Raw genomic sequence first — 15,892 nt, 5'->3', positions numbered from 1 at the left:
CCCTCCCCTCCCCCACTTCTCCCGATGGCCGGCTTTCTTTTCTCCACCCAGTCCTCACCCCCTGTGCCCCCCCCAGGCCGGCCCGGCTAGGGGAGGGGGCGGGGGCCCTTTTCTGGGCCGGCTTCCCCCTCCCCCGGCTTTGCCTGTGCCCCCTCCCTTCCGTTTTCACCTTCCTCTCCTCCTTTCCTCCCTCCTTCCCCTCCGTTTGCTCCTTCCCCCTCTCCTCTCTCCCCTTCTCTCCTCCATTTTCTCCTTTCCCCTTCCTCCCCTCCTGGCCCGCCCTTTGCTTTTCCACCTGTCCTTCTTCCCTGCTGCTGGGGAGACATCGTTTTGGATTAGTTGGGGGCCACCACCGGCGGCGGGGGAGGGGGCCCAGTGGACTGCCCTCTCCCCCGGCCCCAGCCTCACCAGCACCCAGAATCGGAGCATCTCCTGGTTGTGGTTCTTCGGGCCTCGAGGGAGCCCAGCCCTCCGTCCCACCAGGATCCGTAAGTGCCTGCAGGGCGGGGATTGGGCTGGGTCCTGGGTCCTGGAAGGCCAGACTAGCCCGGCTGACAGGGCCCCCACAGTCCCTGCTCCCCGTGGATGGCAAGGAACCTACTCCCCCATTGCTTTGTGCCCTCCCTCTCAACGTCTCATTCTCCACGACCTTTTCTCACCCTTACTTCTGGGCACACACCTCACACCTGCCCTCAGTCCCAGCTTACCCCCGGTCCTGTGGGCTGACAGGCTCCGTGATATCGCGCCTCATATGGGACTCTTGGCTTGTTCGTTCTCCAAGCTTTGGGTCCCAGACCCACACTGGCTCTTGACTTGTGCGTTGATTTCCTCTCTCCCGCTCCTCTTTCTCTGCCTTACCGTAGGCCCCGTCTCATTCACCTCTTGTCTCCTGGAAATGCCTTTGCGTTTTCAAGTCTGCATTTCACCTATCTCCCGGGCCTGTCCAACTGTGCCCAACTTCTCTGTTCTCTCCTCTCCTAACCGTGTCTCTCTGTAGGAGATGCTAATTCCCATCTAGCCTTCTTCCCACTCTGTCTTTCCATTCTTTGCCTGATCCTCTCCACCTCTAGGCTTCACCTCTCACTTTTCAGCTTCCCTCATCCAGCCCCTCTCTGGGTCCCCAGTCTTCCCCTCTGTAGCTGTCCCCATCCACTGCTCTCTCCTCTGTTCCCCGGCTTCTGCCCTGGCTCTTCCACCCACCCCCAGTTTCTCTCCCCACTTCTGAACCACACTACCCCCAGGACCCCTTGACTGAGGGCACTGGGATGCTCAGCACTCCTGGAGAGTTTCTGCATCTGTGTGGGCTGCTCTGCCCTTCCAGGGCATTCAGTTCCCCTCAGTTCCCCTCCCTAGCTTGTGTGGACAGCTCTCTCCCTGTGTGCTTCTCCCACATTCCTTTTCATTCTGGCTTCTGCCCCCTCTGGCCTCGGCGGCTTTAGGCTGCTGTGCAGTTCATCCCTTGCTCACACTCTGTGTGTCTGTGTCTGTCTGTGTCAGACTGTCTCTCTTTTAGCAGTTTCTTATTTCTTTCTTTGCTCCCCATGGTTCTTTTTGTTAGTTTGTTCTGCTTTTAGAGACAGGGTTTCTTATAGCACAGGCTAGTCTTGAACTCACTATGTAGCTGAGGCTGGGTTTGAACTCCTGATCCCCCTGCCTCTGCCTGCTGATTGTTGGTATTACAGGTGTGTGACACCACACCCTGCTCTCCCCATGGGTCTCATACTTGTTGTTATTCTTCTTTTGGCCCTCTCTCTTCTCCTCTTAGGCTCCTGTCCTTTGCATGTATCTCCCCTTGCTGATGTCTCTCCTCCAACCTGTAGGGCCTGGCTGCCCCCACTCCTCAGCTCCTAGTTGATTCTGTTTCCATCTGTCCCTGCCTGACCTGAGCTGGGTGTGCGAGTCCTGGGCCTGGCTGACCCCTGCTCCTTCTTGTGTTCTTCATCTGCTCCTTTGCTGTGTCTTTGTTTGTTTTTGAGACAGGGTCTAACTCTAACCCAAGATGTCCAGGGATTCCCTATGCAACCTAGAGTAGCCTCAAGCTCACAGTGATCCCACTGCCCCCAGAGTGCAGGAATTGCATCTTGGGGTGGATGCCTTACTTAGTGTCTGTCTGTCCTTTCTTCCCACTTAGCTATAGTCTCCGCTTTGGGGCTACCTTTCTGTGTGTTCTTTCCAGGACCTCTGTGTTTGTTTGCAACCTATAGTCTGTGCATAGTGCCTGTGTCCTTCTGTTCCCATCAGTGTCTGCCACCTGTGGGTCCCTGCTTTTCTGCCCTGTCTTAGGCTTTTTGTCTGTAGTCCCCAATCCCCACTTGTTCCAGATGTCCCAGGATGAACCCCCCTCCCTCCTGCCCTTCCCCTTGAGAACTCTCCTTCCAGCTCTCCCAGAATTCCTTGCTCCTCTGTCCTGGTCAAGTCCCCACATTAGCTCTAAATTGCAGTCTGCAGCCACCAGTCTGTTGAGCATGCCCCCATCCCTCAGGCTGTCCTTATCAAAGACCGAGGGGTGTGCGGGGAGGACTTTCTCAAGGTCACCCAGGAAGCAGGGACGAGTGTGGGACTGATGAGGCAACCTTTCTCTTTGGCCTGGACTGTTTTGGCTATAGAAGTCAATTCCAAACCTTGCTTGGGACTCTGCCCTTCCCCAGTACTTCCTTCTGGCTTGTCACCAGCTGAAGTCTTTCCATGGGTCCAGGTGGGATGCAGGGGGACACTAGATATACTTTGCAGTGCTCCGGGTCCTACAATAACTCTCTAGCCTTGGAGCATGGTCTGCGACCAGGTCCAAGGATCCATGTGCACATCTGGCAAAACACATCCTACCCGGCGGTTACACTTCCAAAGGTCTGGAGTGCCCCGAGCAAACCCGCACTCCCTGAGACTGGCTCTGTGAAGACATGTACCGTACCTGTCTGCCAGTACAGGGTGCAGGCAATGAGTTCCAGCTTTCCTTCCTCTCTGTGGGACTCTTGCTGGTTGCTTGAGTCAGTGTGTGCCTGTCGCTGTGTTCTCTGTCTTTCTCTTCCAGTTTCTGTCCTATCCCCATGTACTGGTGCCCCCTTATTTGGTCTGCCCTTCCCCATTCCTCAGTCTCTGACCTTTATTTCACATCTTCCCGTCCCTTCTCTTTCTCTCTCCCAGTCCTGTCTATAACTTCCTTCAACTCCTCTTCTCTGTTTCTTTCCAATTTTAGCTGTTTCTGTCATCTTTCTGTTCTATCATATGTATCTGCCTGTTTTTTCCTTCTTTTCTCATTTTCTGAGTCTCTGTTTCTTTCATTTTGCAGTTTCTCATTAGATTCTTTTTTTTATTTCTGTATTCTCTTTTTACGTTCTTTGCTACGTGGAGTTCCTCCCTCTGTTCCTCCTTCCCCCTCACCAACTTTCCTAATTCCAAGATAATATCACTTATCAGACCCTGGGTGCCCAGGCCTTGCCTCCAGGGGATTGTGGGAACCAGGGACATCAGGAAGGTGGCAAGTGAGGCTTGGGATGGGGTTGCCTAGCAACCACTGCATCCTCTCCAGCCAGTTTCTGTTGCCTAGTAACGGCTGCCTGCCCAGAGACAGAGGCGGGACTGGGGTTATGGTGGTACCTCCCAGTTTCCTGTTGGGGTGGGGCTGGTCCCCAGAATCACTCCTACTTCAAATTTCTAGCAATGACTGTCTTATCAGTGACCTCTGACCTTTCCATCTTCCAGAGCTCAGTTCTATGAGCTTGGTATTCCAGTGAGCCAGGCCTTTTCAGAACTGGGTATTCCTCCCCAGTGATGTCTGGGAGGAATATGCTTGCCACCTCATCCAGCAGCTTTCCTAAAAGACTCTGCCCCAACATCAGCCATCTCCCTTGGGGCTGGGGGGTCTCTCTGCAGGTGGCAAGTGGGGGCCGCGGCAGCTGCGTCCCCATGAGGAGAAGAGGAAGATGCCGGCTGAGCTGCTGCTGCTGCTGATAGTTGCCTTCGCCAACCCCAGCTGCCAGGTGCTGTCATCACTGCGCATGGGTGAGGCCCCAGCACCCCACCTCCTCAGAAACTCTCCCTCCAGGTCCCTGCAGGGAACTCAGGCATAAGTAACAACAATGTCTGACTCCTAGCTTATCCTTCCCGGAGACCCAGGAGCCCAGATACCCTGCTATGCAGCCTCAGATCCAGGAATCCAGACCCTTCATACCTCTATATCCCTTCAATCTAGAGGCCACAAGTCCAAGACCCCACAAGATACCCTTTCTCGGGGGCCCCAGGACTCTGGCCCCTCCCAACTCCTGTCTCCTCTCAGCTGCAATCCTGGACGACCAGACTGTGTGTGGCCGTGGTGAGCGTCTGGCCCTGGCCCTGGCCCGGGAACAAATCAACGGGATCATCGAGGTCCCAGCCAAGGCCCGAGTGGAAGTTGACATCTTTGAGCTGCAGCGGGACAGCCAGTACGAGACCACGGACACCAGTGAGCGGGGCCACGGGGGCGTGGGGTGAGGCAGGGCAGGTGGGGCCTCGGCCAGTCACTCCACCCCTGGCCTCCTCAGCTCAACTTTACACTCATTGCTCACACCTGCTATCCTTCCTTCATGCCTGTTTCTGTCTCACGGAAGTGGATGCTGCTGGGTTGGGAGGTCCAGGCACTAAGGCCTGGGGCTTTCAAGATCCCCGGTGGGTCAGGAAGGGCATTCTGGAACAGGTGGGCAGGAGGTGGAGTGTGGCGCTGTTCCAGCACACCTGCAGAGCTGGCTTGCCCTGTGGGAGGGCTTGCAGAGGTGTCAGCTGATGCTCATAGTCCTAGTAAGTGGTAGTGCCTGATATCCTAGTCCGCTGTCGGCCGCTAGGATAAAACACTCACTAAAACCACCATGGGGAGAAAAGGGTTCACTTTAGTTTGCAGGTTAGAGAGTCCATCCTGGAGAGAAGCCAGGGCAGAACCTTAAGGCAGGAATCTGCAGGCAGGAACTGAGGCAGAGACCATGGAGGAATGCTGCTTACTGGCTTGCTCCTCCTGGCTTCCTCAGATACCCCCATGACCCCTAGGGATAGCACCACCCACAGTGGGCTGAGCCCTCCCACTTCAATCACTAATGAAGAAAACACCCCATAGACTGGCCTACAGACCAATCTGATAGAAAGAGTTCCTCAAGTGAGGTTCACTCTTCCCAGGTGACTGTAGTTTCTGTCAAGTTGACAAAACTTACCAGAGCACTTGCCTCAGCTACACTGGGACCATCCTAGCTCTTTGCAACCTTCTGTATCAGGACTTATTTTATGCTGGGCCTGGTGGCTCACCCCTGTAGTCCCAGTACTTGGAAAGCTGAGGCGGGAGAGTCATGGTGAACTTTAAGCCAATCTTAAATCTTGGCTACAGAGTGAGTTTCAGGCCAGCATGATCTACAGAGGAAGATCCTGCCTGAAAAACTAAACCAAACCCAAACTCTGCTTAGCATCCATAATACATGGGTTTGGGGCTGGAGAGATGACTCAGTGGTCAAGAGCACTGGCTGTTCCGAGTTCAGTTCCAAGGACCCACATGGCAGCTCACAACTGTCGCTAACTCCAGTTCCAGGGGATACGACACTCACACATACATTCAGACAAGATGCCAATGCACATAAAATTAAAATATTTATATTTATATAAAAATAAATATTAAAAAATAAATTGAACAAATTAAAAAAAAGAATACATGGGTTTTACTCCAAGCACAACAGATAAACAAGCATGTAAACAACCCCCCCCCGAGGCCTTACATGGGCTATGTTAGATCTTGGGTGTTTCATCACTGAGAGGAGAATGGGGTAGATTCTTCAGGCCTTTTGTACTGGCGCGTCACGGACACGGTCTGGGAGAAGCAGAGGTGGAGACTGAAGAAGCAGATGGTAGAACAGGCGTGCATTTAGGGTTGAGCCAAGGAACAAGGTGTAGGGTGAGACCATCTTAGCCAACTGGAGTCAGTGTGTGTTTGAGCAGATCCTGCAAATGAAGCCACGTCAAAGAAAGTCGGCACCCAGAGTTAAAGAGAGATTGTTGGCGTGTTTATAGAGTAGCTGGATCCAGCCATTCCTGACAGAATCCTGGGGGTCATGAGCTCCTAGGTGTAGCCATGTCTGAAGTTAGTTTGTAACCCTTTTAGCGGTGTGATCTCACTGACATTCTCATTCTTTCTGGCACTGACTTCTCTCCATTACCCCCGCGGCCTCATACATTCCTAGGCAAGTCTTCTAACATGACGTCTAGCCCCAGCCAATACTGTTCTCTTAACCCATCCTGAGTTTCTGCCATGGCTGCCTTAAGGCATCTAAACAGGACATCACATCTCGACCCAAACTTGTTCCTTCTGTGTCCTCCGTGTTGAAGGCCCCACCATTTGCACAGACCACGTGCCTGAAAATGGTCCTTTCTCTCCATTCTCTCTTGAGAGCTGTTAGTCTTGACTCTTACTTATCTCCAGATTCTTTTCCCGATCATCTCCCCTCCATCCTCTGTACCCCTGCCCTACTTCAGAATGGCCAACTTAGGCATGTACCATCTGCCTCATTCCCCACACAGAGCCGGGTTCGAGTGCTAGCATCACCCACCAGGAGGGCACTGTGGGTAGTAGAGTGACTGAAGAGCTTGCATGGCAGAGGGAGCCAGCTCCTGATTTGCACTTCAGAAGGAGGCCCAGAGTGCTGGGCATGGTCAGACCTGGAGGCCCAAGCAGGAGAATCTGAGTTTAGTTGAGTTGTTTACATAGCTGTTGTGGTCCAGGGCCAGCCTGGACCTAAATTATTTCTTCGGCTAGTGTGGAGGCGTGGGAATAAAGACACAGCTCACATGACTTTATCGGGAGGAAGATTTTAGGGATCCCTCTTACAAAGCTTATCCTATAGCAGTTTTATGGAAGAATGGTCTGCTTTTTATGACTACACCTTCCCATTTTTGCCAGTTAATATATTAAACTCTTAATTTAAAACAGTAGTTTATTTAATGCAGAAGAGCAGGATGGAATCTAGGAGATGTTTTAGCACATAGCAAGATTCAAGACAGCCTGGGCTGTAAAGTGAGACCTTGCCTCAACACACACACACACACACACACACACACACACACACACACACACACATGCACGTGTCCCATGGTGTCCACGTGCTTTCCTGTGTTACTTTTGGCTTGGTCTGTCTCTCTCTGCCTCCCTCTGTCTGAGCAGGCCAGGGACTGGTCCCCTGGAATCCAGACTGGTGGAGGAGGACCCACAGCTCTGAGCCTCTGGGGTCTTCTCCTAAACAAGGTGGGGGGGTTCTCTTGTGGGTGGGACGGGAGCAAAAGCAGAGGGACAGAGGGTCCCTGACTCTGGTCTCTTCCCCTCACAGTGTGTCAGATACTGCCCAAGGGGGTCGTGTCTGTCCTGGGACCCTCCTCCAGCCCAGCTTCTGCCTCCACCGTGAGCCATATCTGTGGGGAGAAGGAGGTGAGGTGGGGAGTGGGAGACTGGGGGCTGGGGTGTGGGGCTATGATCCCTGGCAAGCAATACCTTCCTTTCTGTCCAGATTCCCCACATCAAGGTGGGTCCTGAGGAGACGCCCCGCCTTCAGTACCTTCGCTTCGCATCTGTCAGCCTGTACCCCAGTAATGAGGACGTCAGCCTGGCGGTCTCCCGAATCCTCAAGTCTTTTAACTACCCCTCGGCTAGCCTCATCTGCGCCAAGGCTGAGTGTGAGGGAGAACTGGCTGTTCTGTTTACATTCTCTCTAGACACCCCTTTCGAAAGCCCTAATGCCCCACACAGTTTCCTGGTTCCACCAGGCACCTTCTTAGGTCCCATTGTCTCTTTCCCCTTTAGGAACTGGGACACCGGTTCCATAGAACCCCTCTTGTCCCAGAGTGACCCGTGTGATTCACTGATGGTGAACCCGTTTTGTCCAGCTCTCACCAGGCTTGCAGGGTGGCAGGGGGCAGTGCTGGTGTATAACTTTAAAAAATGTTGTTATTAATTTTTAGTTAGTTTACAAAATAATAGGTCTCATTTGACATTTTCATATATATTCATCATCTCATTTTGCTTGTAATTGCCCCCTGCATGCAACTCTCAGTCTAGAAGGAGCTCAGGCCACTGAGCGTTTGGGACACAGAGGGGTACATGGGCTGCCAGGAGATGTGTGGGTCTTTTGGAAAGGGTTCTGACTGTGTGGGAGGCTGAGAGCCCATACCCTAAGAATGCTACCTCTAAACTGAACTTGAAACATTGAACCTTGTGGGACAGAGGTGGAAGGCTCCAGAGTACAACCCCCAGGAGTGTGAAATGGTGAGGTGAGGGGTCAGGGATGCTTTAGAGGTTTCCAAGCAACAGTGCAGGACGAGGGGACGTGGTCAGATCTGTGTAGTGAGAAGTGACATGCTGCCAGGGATGTACGAGTGTCAGAGGGAACAGCAGGAGGCATGAGACATGCGTTAGGTGAAATGATGGCAGTTGGGTGGAAAGCTAGGCCTCCCTGAGAAGAAAAGTTGGATGGGGTAAGGAGAGTGCTCAGGTTGTGAGTGACACCAAAAGTCAGTAGGCAAGAAAGAGGAGAGCAGCCTGTTCAAGAGCACACGTTGAGTGTGATGTTCTCGGAGATGTTCAAGTGTGGTGGTCTGGGGGCAAGTTATGAGTGTGGAGGTTGGGTGAGGGTACTGAGTTTTGGGACTTCTAGGAGGAATTCTCTTTCTGGAGGTTCCTACTGAGCACCTGCTGAAGTCAGACTCATGTTAGGAGGACAGCCATGAGACAGGTAGACACAAATAGTTGTCCCTGTCGTATGAATGGGAGTGGGGGTAGGGGAAGTAGAGGGCATGGGCCTTTTAGAGGCTATGTCTGAGTAAAGATCCGGGCCAGGCGAGGGTCAGCCGTGGAGGATCCTGGAGAAATGGGGTCCCAAGTAGAGGAATAGCCCGGCTAAGACTGCAGGACAGAAGGCTGACTCCGTGAGACAAAGAGGAGGCCCATGTGGCTGGAGCAAGTGGAAACATTAAATGACAGAGAGGAGATGAGACACTTGGCACAGAGCAGAGCCACATCTGCTTCCATCCCTCTGGCTGTTGTGTGGGGAGCAGACGCAAGCAAGCGTGGCCAATGCAAGAGGCAAGAGATGGCAGTGGCTTGTGCCAGGGCAGTGACCATGATGTGGTGTGATAGGATCTGATGTATTTTGAAATAGAGACTGGGTGAGTGAGGGCTGAAAAAAAAAAGAAGAACCCAGCCTGCCATCAAGGTTCTGGCCTGAGCAACTGGCACATAGTGATCTCCTGTCACCCGAAGGACGGAGGTGGTCAGAGAAGACAATTAACTATGTCAGACATTCCAGTGTCAGGAAGGGGTGGGAGAGGGTAGGTCAGACATCTGGAAATTTGGGGAGATGTCTCAGGGGATTTTACTTAGGGAATCTCTCAAAGCATCAAGTCCCCAAGCTGAGAGCCCTAAGGGTCCCAGCTGTTCTGGAGACAGCCACTCCATCTTCTTAGCACATTTTCCAGTCTTCTTCAGCCCAGCTGTCCCATGCTGGGAGAGGGGAAGGAACATCTGTGTGCTCCCTGCCTGGGCAGGCAGAGGAAGGGCTCTGACTTGGGGCCCGGCCCTCCTCCAGGCTTGCTACGATTGGAAGAATTGGTACGAGGCTTTCTCATCTCTAAGGAGACACTGTCAGTGAGGATGCTGGATGACAGCCGGGACCCCACGCCGCTACTCAAGGAGATCCGAGATGACAAAGTCTCTACCATCATCATCGATGCTAACGCGTCCATCTCCCACCTCGTCCTCCGTAAGGTGGGCCCCCTCTTGTTTCCACAGAACGGGGGGGGAGGGGCAGATACTTCAGTGGTGGGTTGTGGGTTTCATAGGATCTGTCTGTTTTGTAGCTCCCTGGTCACATGACCCGGGATAGTCCCTTTCTTTTTCTGTGAAGTGCAGACAGCAGTAGGTCCTACCTCTTTGGCTTGGGAAGGTAGTGAGCTTGCAGCAGGGAAAGTCCTTAGAGCCACATTGGCCCAGACTAAATGTCTGAGTCATCCCTCTTTAGTACTCTGTTGTCACTGTGGTTTGTTTCTTTTTAAAAAGATTTATAATTTTTAATTATGTATATGTGTGCGGGGGTGTGTGCACGTAAGTGCTGGTGCCAGAGGTGTGGGTTTCCCCTGGAACTGGAGTTCCAGGTGGTTGTGAGCCATGTGGGTGCTGGGAATGGAACTTAGGTTCTCTGCAGGAGCATTACACACTCCTGGCGGCTGAGCCGTCTCTCCAGCCCGTTTGGGAGGTGAGCTCTCTGGGCGGGCAGTTCAGGTTGACCTTGGCTGTGAGAACCTTAGGACTTGTCTTGGAGCTCTGTGTTGAGGGGTTCATGGACATCCTTAACTGGGGCTCTCCCGCACTGCGCAAGTCTGATATTTCAACACCATATAGACAAAGAAGCTGGGGTTCTGGAGGCAAGGGCCCGGAGTTCCAGGACTTCTCCCCATGGACCTAGCACGTCCCATCCTTCAGTGAGCCGCACTCATTAATCATTCATTCACTTCCCCTGCGCTTAATTTTTCTTGATAATCAAATTTGTATTATTTTCTCCATTTGTTTTTCATTTATTTTTCTCTTAATTAAAACCGTATGTCACTGCTGATCGTAGCCTGCAGGAAGAAGTGTTAAGCAGACTCCTGGGGATATAAAGGGCTGAGGGAAGAGGTTCTGGGTTGACAGGCCACCTGGGCAAAGAGCTCTCCCGTGGAACGGTGTGCTTTGAGGTCTCTTCTCTCTTCCTTCTTGCCCTTCCCCGATACCCACGGGTCCATGCCCTGCTCCCACTCCCCTAATAATACGTGCTGGAGCCCTGCACTGTTAGAATTCTCGTGTGGGGTCAGGCTGGGTATTATCCAACCTGTCCTCCTCAAGGATCGTGAGAAGGAGGGGGTTCGAAGAATGAACCCCGAGATTCTAACTGATTGCCTTCCATTGCAGAAATCCTTTTTCTTCCCTCCTTTCCACTCCCCTCCTCCTCCCCTCCTCCCCTCCTCCCCTCCTGTCCTCTCTCTCCTTTCCCTTCCTTCCCTCCCTCTTTTCTTTTGATGTTTCTGGGAATTGAATCTGGGGCCTCATAACTGTTAGTCAAGGACTCTGCCACTGAAGTTCAATCCTCAGTCTGCTTTTTACTTTCGTTTGAGCCAAGATCTTCCAGAGTTGCCCAGCGTGGCCTTAAGCTCACTCTGTAGCCCAGACAGGCTTTGCATTTACAGTCTCAGCGCCTGAAGCCATCTGAGTAGCTGGGATTACAGACCCGTGCCCCGGCCTGGCAGCCTGCTGCTTTTCTGATGGATGGCCAAACAGATTGAGCTCTAAACACTGGCAACGCCAATGGTTTTGGGTGACTTAGGGGTAAGGTTAAGGACTCTGTCCCTGCCTGTCCCCTCTCCCAGGCTCCCATCTGTCTCCATCAGGAAGTTTTGTGTGCCTTCATAGGAAACAGTAGACATCTGAGGGCCCCATTCTCTGCTAGGAAAGCTGTTTTCCCCGGCCAGCATGGGGGACGCAACAGGCCCTTGCTGTCTGGGTTGTCTCCTCACTAGGCGTGCCTCTAAATCTCTCTTCCCCTCTTGGGGTCCCCCTTCCCTGTTCTCTGCCTCTTGGCTTCTGCTGTCTTCTTCAGGCTTCGGAGCTAGGAATGACCTCAGCGTTTTACAAGTACATCCTCACCACCATGGTGCGTACCGACCTATGCCCCTCCCAATCCCCACCTACCACACCTCCCTGCTCCAATCCTGCCTCAGGTCTCACCCCTCTTCTTGGTCCCAGGACTTCCCTATCCTGCATCTGGACGGTATAGTAGAGGATTCTTCCAACATCCTGGGCTTTTCCATGTTCAACACCTCCCATCCCTTCTACCCGGAGTTTGTGCGCAGTCTCAACATGTCCTGGAGAGAGAACTGTGACGCCAGCACGTACCCCGGGCCTGCGGTGAGTGCGTAGATACCCACTGGCACTAAGACACTGTGCACTGATTCTGGGGACAGGACCCTGTGGGACCCAAGACCTCAGTGAGGCGCTGTGATGAGTGTGGCCACCCAAGCCTCCCTCCACCTCTCTGGACAGGCACGCCTCAGGGCGTTTGTACTCCCCACCTGCGCCCCCATTTCCATGAAGACCCAACAGCCCCCTCCCCCCCACAAAGCTTTTGCTCAGATGTCTCCTTGGCTGGAGGATCTCACTTGTACTTCCTATTTGTTTGTTTGTTTGTTTGTTTGGAGACAGGGTCTCACTACATAGCTCTCAGCACCGCCTTCCCTTGCCTTTGTTCTAAGGCGTGCCATCCCCATGACCCCCAGAGCTATGCTCAGGGTGGAGACAGCTCTTCCTCCATGCTGCAGTGGAGGGTTCTGAACCTCAGGAAGGGGTTGAGATGGCCAGGATCAGCACTTACACTCTCCTGTCTCCTTGCTCACTCCATGTTCATCCTTCCCATACTGCGTGTGACCCAGGCACACGCAGATGTTACCAGTGGCTATCTTGCCTACTTATCTTAACCATGCAGACCTGGCTGTCTCAGGGAGACAACTGGCCATCAAGGCTAACTCCTCTCAAACAAGCCAAGCATGGTGGCATGCACCTATAATCCGTGCATTTGGGAGCTAGAGACAGAGGGATCAGGAGTTCAAGACCAGCCTCAGCTAGATATCGAGTTCCAGGCCAGCCTGGGCTACATGAGGTCCTGTCTTATAAAACCAAAACAACAATAACAACAAAACAGCAGACTCTCAGAAATGACCTTCTCCAAACAGACGTGGCCGTGTACAGCATGAGACATTACATTTTCCCCAGAAAGACACCGTAGTCCATCCCGCATCCCTTACCCCACCTAAGTCTCCCACACCCTCAAGGACGGGCGTCTGAGGGTTGGGGTGACTCCACGGGGGCTTTTGGGGACTGACACTTTCTTGCCTGGCCTTGCCTTCTCCACTCAGCTGTCTGCCGCCCTGATGTTTGACGCTGTGCATGTGGTGGTAAGCGCTGTCCGAGAGCTGAACCGAAGCCAGGAGATTGGCGTCAAGCCACTGGCCTGTACTTCAGCCAACATTTGGCCCCATGGGACCAGCCTCATGAACTACCTACGCATGGTGAGCCAGAAGCAAGGGGGCATGGAGGAGGTGGGGAGCAGCAGCTGCCTCAGGCAGGGGCAATGACTGTGTCTATCCTGCCTACCCTCTGCCTTTTCCCATCCTGACTCTCCACTACCTGGGCCTCCTTATTCCTGTGTCCTGTCTGTCCATGCCACCATCCCTGTCGGGGTTATGTGCTCTTTGGGTCTTGCTCCTGTGCTTTTGTTCTCTTGCATATGTATCATCCTCTTGTCCTCTTTCTGACCCTGCCCCTTCTCTTCCTTTTACCTGTCTCTGTGCCTTTTCCTGTGGCTGCCTCATCCCTGCCTGGATGCTTTTCCACCTATTTCTGGGCCCCGCCTCCTCTCCCTCTGCCCCGCCTCCCGCCCTGCTAGGTAGAGTATGATGGGCTGACCGGGCGGGTTGAGTTCAACAGCAAAGGGCAGAGGACCAACTACACACTGCGCATACTGGAGAAGTCCCGCCAGGGCCACCGTGAGGTGAGCAGCCCCAGGGTGACACTAGAGCCTGCTGGGATGTGGCCCATAAAGCTTCCAAGAGTGTGAACAGTGTTTGTACTGATGATGTCCCCTCTGTCCCCAGATAGGGGTGTGGTACTCGAACAGGACCCTGGCCATGAATGCCACTACCCTGGACATCAACCTGTCACAGACTCTAGCCAACAAGACATTGGTGGTCACGACTATCCTGGTGAGTGACCCAAATGGGGCCAGGGAGAGCAGGTGGAGAGGCCCTAGTGCTGGATCTTCCCTGAACATCTTGAACGCCTGTCATAACCCCTCAGGATGGGGAGGAGTCCCTTGGGCAGCACAGGGCAGTGTAGTGTAACTGGGGGTGTGTCCTGTGCAGTCCTGACTGTGACCAAGGTGTCACCACTCCAGCCACAGCCAGGGTAATAGAGAACACAGCGGACACAGGCCCTGCACTGGGAACCAGGTTCCCTGATAGGTTCTCTTTAATGGCCATTGTACCACACTCGCCAGTCTAATGCATCGACAGATACCAGCTTGTTGAGTGTCCACCTTGATAATGTGGACGCCTAGGGTCAGAGAGGTGAATTAACAACAAGCGCGTAGCAGAGCCAGGACTGGAAGCCTTGTCTCCAAGGCTGGAGTCTGAGTCTGTCCTTTGAAACTCTAGTCCTTGACTCTGAGCACCAAGCGAGGAGCCCATCCAGTGTCATGGGGAATCCCAGTCCCTATTTCAACTAAGTCAAGATGTGGGCCTGGTGTGTCAGCAGTTGCTCTTGAGGAACTGGGATCTGTCTCAGTTGGTAGAGTGCTTGCCTAGCATGCACAAAGCTTGGGTCTGGTACTTTGTACCACAGGCCCTACACTCAGGAAGTGGAGACAGGAGGATCAGGAGTTCAAGGCCAGCCTAGGGTACATAAAGTCCTGTCTCCAAAAACAAAACAAAACAAAGTGATCTATTGGGAGCCACTGTGCACTAGACCTTTCCTGGGCATCATTCCTGATCTCACAGTTGCTCCTTGATGAAGCTGGGAAACAAAAGTAAGGAAAGTCCCCTGCAAATCCCTGTCTGGGCAGAGGATCCGACTGAGCCCAGCCCTCTCCATTGCATTCTGCTACCTCCTGCCAGCATGTCATGGAGGGGGTTACACACGGGGCCTGGTGGGCAGGAGCAACTGGGCCTGGGGGCTGGACAAGCCAGGTGGCTTCGCTCTTTGCAGCAGCCAAGTCATGGCCTCCAGCCTGCTTTGTCCCCACACCCGGCAGCACTGAGCTGGGCAGCTAATCGCTGTGACATGAAGTCCAGAGACAGTTTCCAGAGGGTGTTAGGAGCCCTTATTAGCAGCCTGTTCCCCAGGGAGCTTCTGACCTAAAGTGGACTTCAAATACCCATGGAGAACAGCCAGCGAGCCAGTTGTAGAGGGACAGATGGCTTGCAGACGGAAGCCAGACACCTCCTAATGGCCCCTCTGAGGGGCCTTGAGGCCTGGTTGACGGGGGCCTGTTGGCACCTATGTGTGCATTCTGCTCCATCCCTGATACGTCCTGGAATTGAAAGCGTTGAGGCCTTGGTGGGGAGCAGAGTTAGAGGTCAGGGAGAGGATTTCAGAAGAGTCCCCAAGGCCCGAGAACCAATATTATTCTTGATTCCTGTACTCCATTCTTTTTCTTAATTCCTTAAATATTTGCTGTAGCTGCTGTGTTCCCATCCAGGCCCAAATTCTAGAGACACAGAAACGAGTGAACAGGTGCTCTTAAGGGGCACTGAGGGGGCGGTGGCACCAACACCAGGGCACTCATTCCACACCTGGTCATGAGGGGCTCCCCGAGATAAAGACAGACATAGGCTGGAGGAAGGACTCACAGGCGAAGCACAGGAGTGCAGAGACCATAGGGCAGCAGGCCATTTGGGTGTTTGTCAGGTTAGATGAACACCCTCATTGTGTCACTCCCATTGGGTCATCAACACTTTCTCATTTATTACTTTACTATATTTTTGGGATAGTGTCTCCCTATGTAGCCCAGGCTGCCCTGGAACTCTATGGAAACCAGGCTGACCTCGAATTTACAGAGAGTCACCTGCCTCTGCCTCCCAAGCACTGCCACGCCCTGCCGAATGCCTGGAGCAGAATCCCTAGCGAATGTGGCTGTCAGCAGTCCTATGGCTGAGCACACTGCTGAGCCCTCAATTTTCAGAGCCCTGAGCTCAGCACCTTCACGGAAACCATTTTCAGATGAGAATGGAGGGTTCGGGGACATGCTGAAGATGGCCTAGCCAGTGGTGTCAGAGCTGATCTGAGGTGACAGAATCTGTGTGCTTGTCCCTAATACCA

General features: G+C 53.2%; 1 protein-coding gene across 3 annotated transcripts in view; it reads left to right on the top strand.

Annotated features, from left to right (window-relative positions):
* Positions 1–236: 236 nt before the first annotated feature.
* The window catches only part of Grik5 (glutamate ionotropic receptor kainate type subunit 5), a 60,207-nt gene continuing 44,551 nt past the window's right edge, over positions 237–15,892 (top strand). For all 3 annotated transcript variants that reach the window (XM_005361128.2, XM_026786374.1, XM_026786373.1), the window contains exons 1-11: positions 237–488; positions 3,871–3,999; positions 4,274–4,438; positions 7,329–7,426; positions 7,506–7,671; positions 9,579–9,757; positions 11,622–11,675; positions 11,768–11,929; positions 12,934–13,086; positions 13,464–13,568; positions 13,672–13,779. In XM_005361128.2, the coding sequence (XP_005361185.1) occupies positions 3,921–3,999; positions 4,274–4,438; positions 7,329–7,426; positions 7,506–7,671; positions 9,579–9,757; positions 11,622–11,675; positions 11,768–11,929; positions 12,934–13,086; positions 13,464–13,568; positions 13,672–13,779 (1,269 nt within the window). In that variant the 5' untranslated portion in view covers positions 237–488; positions 3,871–3,920. The remainder of the gene's footprint in view (positions 489–3,870; positions 4,000–4,273; positions 4,439–7,328; positions 7,427–7,505; positions 7,672–9,578; positions 9,758–11,621; positions 11,676–11,767; positions 11,930–12,933; positions 13,087–13,463; positions 13,569–13,671; positions 13,780–15,892) is intronic.

Source organism: Microtus ochrogaster, linkage group LG4 (assembly GCF_000317375.1).
Source record: "Microtus ochrogaster isolate Prairie Vole_2 linkage group LG4, MicOch1.0, whole genome shotgun sequence".
NCBI classification, from domain to species: Eukaryota; Metazoa; Chordata; class Mammalia; order Rodentia; family Cricetidae; genus Microtus; species Microtus ochrogaster.
The sequence above is the reverse complement of the archived record's forward strand: the minus strand, read 5'-3'. Positions and strand labels throughout refer to the sequence as shown.